This window comes from Anopheles nili, chromosome 2 (genome assembly GCF_943737925.1).
Source record: "Anopheles nili chromosome 2, idAnoNiliSN_F5_01, whole genome shotgun sequence".
Classification (NCBI taxonomy): Eukaryota; Metazoa; Arthropoda; class Insecta; order Diptera; family Culicidae; genus Anopheles; species Anopheles nili.
Genome location: NC_071291.1, coordinates 57,398,786 through 57,402,768, shown reverse-complemented (window position 1 = coordinate 57,402,768; position 3,983 = coordinate 57,398,786). Strand labels below are relative to the sequence as shown.

The 3,983-nt window shown below is 43.0% G+C and overlaps 1 protein-coding gene across 1 annotated transcript; it reads left to right on the top strand.

The window, feature by feature from the left end:
- The first annotated feature begins 2,185 nt into the window (after nucleotides 1-2,185).
- On the top strand, nucleotides 2,186-3,503 carry LOC128720923 (RNA-binding protein NOB1-like). Its single transcript, XM_053814624.1, has 2 exons — nucleotides 2,186-2,248; nucleotides 2,358-3,503. The coding sequence occupies exons 1-2, from the start codon at nucleotides 2,186-2,188 to the stop codon at nucleotides 3,501-3,503; spliced, it is 1,209 nt and encodes a 402-aa protein (XP_053670599.1).
- The last annotated feature ends 480 nt before the right edge of the window (nucleotides 3,504-3,983 follow it).

Here is a 3,983-nt window from a genome sequence, read left to right as displayed (position 1 = left end):
CAAAGCCAACAAATGCGCGCCAACAAAAAAAAGAGCCACCCAGTGCCTGATAATAAATAAACTGGGGTGGAGAAGGAAGAGCAAAAAAAACGGCTGCGCGGAAGAATACCGAAAAAAGCTGAGGCTACCCGGCTCGTTGAAGGGTGACGGTAAAAAGAATGGCTGCCATAAAAAATAACCATATTGCTGACCACAACCATAAATTGCTGATATTGTAGCGCGAGCTGGTGGTTTTTGCTGAGGCGAAAACGGGTGCTAAGGGGATGTTTATGGGGAGGTGAGCCCTTCCTGCTCACCGGGCGGAATTTACGTTTGTATAATGCACTCGCCCCGATTGGGTTCCCATGTGTTTTTTGGGTGGGTATGGTGAGTTTTGTGTGTTAATTTTGATTTCTTGCCTGCTGGGTGTTAACTCAGCGAGCAGTTACCGGAGAGGCAAAATTAAGGGACTTGTGAACGGAATGAAGCTTTCTATCAAAAGATAAAAATGTATTTCATCAAATATATCGCGAATAAAGGGAAGGCTAACTGATGGAAAAAATGAGCTTTACAATCCAGCCCTTCTTACTTCGTAGCAGATAGTGTCGCAAACATGTTAGTGAAAAGCCTTTTTATCTTCTCTTGCGTTAGCACTAGTGGTCTATTTTTGTAAATTCATAGAACGAATCGTTATATAGCACATTCAAATTCGTTTCCAATGCAATCATTCAAATGGAAAATTTAGTACTAGGAAGGATCCTAACAATTTCAGGTGAGTGACTACACGGTTAGCGATATATTTCTGATCAAATTCGTCAAAATCGAGTTGGCGGCTACGTATTGTCAAGTGATGTCATTTTTTCCAATCACACGAAATCGAAGTAAGCGAAATGGGAGTTCTAACTAAATTCAAATAATAATACAAACATTTCCTATTTATTTTGCAGAAAGTGAATCCTAGTTACAATGGGGAAATTCCAACTATCCAGCGTTTTTCTTCTAGCGGCTCCGATTCGTTGAAGAGAATCACTTCAGTGAGGCATTTAATTTATGTTGCATTTTATTGATTTGAATTTTAAACGTCCACTATGGAGCGGCAAAACATATCGGCTATCTGTTAAAATCACCGCACGTTTCGTCCGACGCCATTGGAAAGCATGATAGGAAAATCTCACGCCTAATAATTGGGTTTTTCTCACGGGCACAAATATCACGGTCGAGTCAGCCACAGGCTAGAAAATATGTTTTTCTTCTACTCTCCTGCTGGCGGATTCTACCCACCGGGTCGGACAGGTTCGATTTTCAATATTCATCGGTGCAGAAGCATAAATTATTAATAATCAATCAAGCAAATGGATATGGCAATTTTGTGTTTTTGTTGTCAGCTGCCCGTCGATCCGATGGCCGGACGAACCGTGACCACTCACTAGAATTGGGCTGCAGTTGAGCGACGATGAAGCCCATGGTGATGATGATGATGATGATGATGATGAAGAAGATGTCGAACGAAGTAGGTAATAACGATTTCGCAGGCTCGCTCTCCGGCGTGTGTTTATTTCGGCTGTGCCAAAATCGATCGCCTAAAGGTGGCGAAACATTTGCTCAGTTGGTGCGTAACGTTTGAAGGGCAGGAGGTTGTGTATGAGGCGAAAAAAATGTGTTTTCGTGGTAATGGCTATTAGTGAATGGACTTTTGTTTTAATATAGTAGCACAGTTTTTGAATTTATACAAACACAATATTCTTCGAAAAAAGAAACAATTTTCACAAGTTCTGAGAAATCAATTTTTCATACTTTTGAATTTCCTACTTCTCTTTATGAGTGAGACTCTTATAGACATTGTGTTTAAACGTTTTCTTAATCAGCAAAGTAATGCATACATCGAAAAACACATCGAAGACATCGAAGTCGAATGCACCGCTTAATGCTACTACTTGCTGTGTCTCTGGGCTTTATTTTAATCATGATAACTCATATATGGCAGTAATAACCATCAAACAGAGCGCAGATTGTTACGTAATGTTTGCCGGTCAAGATGAATTACACATTTTTCACAAAATGTGCAAACGTCAAACCGGTAGACAAGAGGTCCTAGAGCTGTCAAAATACTAATTCCTTTGACATCCATTTGCTTCGTGTACTCGCGCGAACAACGAAGCTCATCCTCAAGAAACGCTGGTTATGAGAACATCTTTTCTGATTCAAGATGCCGAAACTCCAGCATTTAGTTGTAGATACTACGGCGTTTGTGAAAAATGTCCAGCTTCAGGTATGTATGCATTGTGATTGGTTAAAACGTCGTTTGTATAGCTATTGCATAACTCATAGACGTCATACCAATGTGCAACTTGGCTGATTCTCTGTGGATTTCATTTTAGAATATTGCAGAAAACTGCTACACAGTCCCAGGTGTCCTCGGCGAGATTCGAAACAACAGACAGATAAAGGCACTCGCTGTGCTGCCATATGAACTAAAGGTGCGCAAACCGGACAATGACGTGCTGGCAAAAGTCATGGCGATGGCGAAGAAAACTGGCGACTTTGCTTCCCTATCGCTGGTCGATTTGCAGGTGATTGCGCTCACGTACGAGCTCGAGTTAGAACATGTCGGTATGGACCATTTGCGCGACAAACCGCGCCCGGCCTTGCTGATGTCGTCGGCCAAGAAACCGGTCACTCTGAAAACAACAGTGCTGATGAAAGGCTTGTACGTACCGAAGAGCTGCAATGGGCAGAATCCGACGGGCCACGGACCGGAAAGAGCAGACGAATCGACGAAGGGTAATCCCTGCAAGAAAGAATTCTCAACAGACGACAGTCATGCAGTTTCTCCTGAACCACCGAAGAAGGCGTCAGAATCGGAAAAGTCTGGGATTTCCGATAAAGTGGACGAAGAGAGCGACGACGAGGGAGACTGGATAACACCGACTAACATCGTACAAATGAAGCTGAACATTGGAAAGGACCTACTCGAGAAGGTAACTGCACCCGTGGCCTGCATCACCACCGATTACGCGTTGCAGAACGTGCTGAAGCAGATCGGGTTGCAGATTGCATCCCTCGACGGGCGCATTATCAAACAGACGCGTACGTACATCCTGCGCTGTTATGCCTGCTTCATGATCACGCCCAACGCGACGAAGAAGTTCTGCCCAAAATGCGGCTACCAGACACTGAAGAAGGTTTCCGTCAATCTGAACGAGAATGGCCAGCAGATCATCCACATTAACAACCAACGACCGTTGACAGCGAAGCACAAGAACCAACCAGTGGCGAAGTTTAATGGTGGCAAGTACGCCACCAACCCACTGCTGTTCGAGGATCAACCGGTGCCGCAGCAGCGCATTCCACTGAAGACAAGGGCCAAGACTAATGCCCTTGGAGAAGACTACATCGCTGGGTACTCACCGTTTGTTATGCGGGATATCGATTCACGGTCGACGGTGTTGCGTGGTTCGGTCAATATCAAGCAGCGGATGATCAACCTTGAGTACGATAACAAACGGCGAGGGTACTTTAAGTAAGCGAGTACATCGAACGGCTGACATCTGTATTAGTACTCTGAATAATTTTGCCATTTGGTGTGCATTGTTTCATGACAAATAATGTACTTTGACAATTTCATTAAAGCAAATCACACAAGGACCTTACCTACTACAGATTCGAAAGAGAGTAGAGTTTTGTTGTTAAACCTTGTTCGCGCGTAGTATATTAAAAATGCGTATTATCAATCTAATCAATATTTTCCACGTTTCCATGTTTCATTTCAAGGACTCTTTTTGGGTTTATACTGATGTCTAATCATTATTCGTTAAATGTGCACCTGCTTAGCTTTACTACACTTGCTTTACTGGCTTTTATACGGAATCAGTGACATTGCATCCTATGGTTAAAAACAATTCTATCTAACGAAAGCTTCAAGCATGAAAGCATGAAAGCAGGAAATCATGAGCTATCATATTATAAGCAACCGCATAAGTAACAGCATTAGTAGCTGGAGTTAA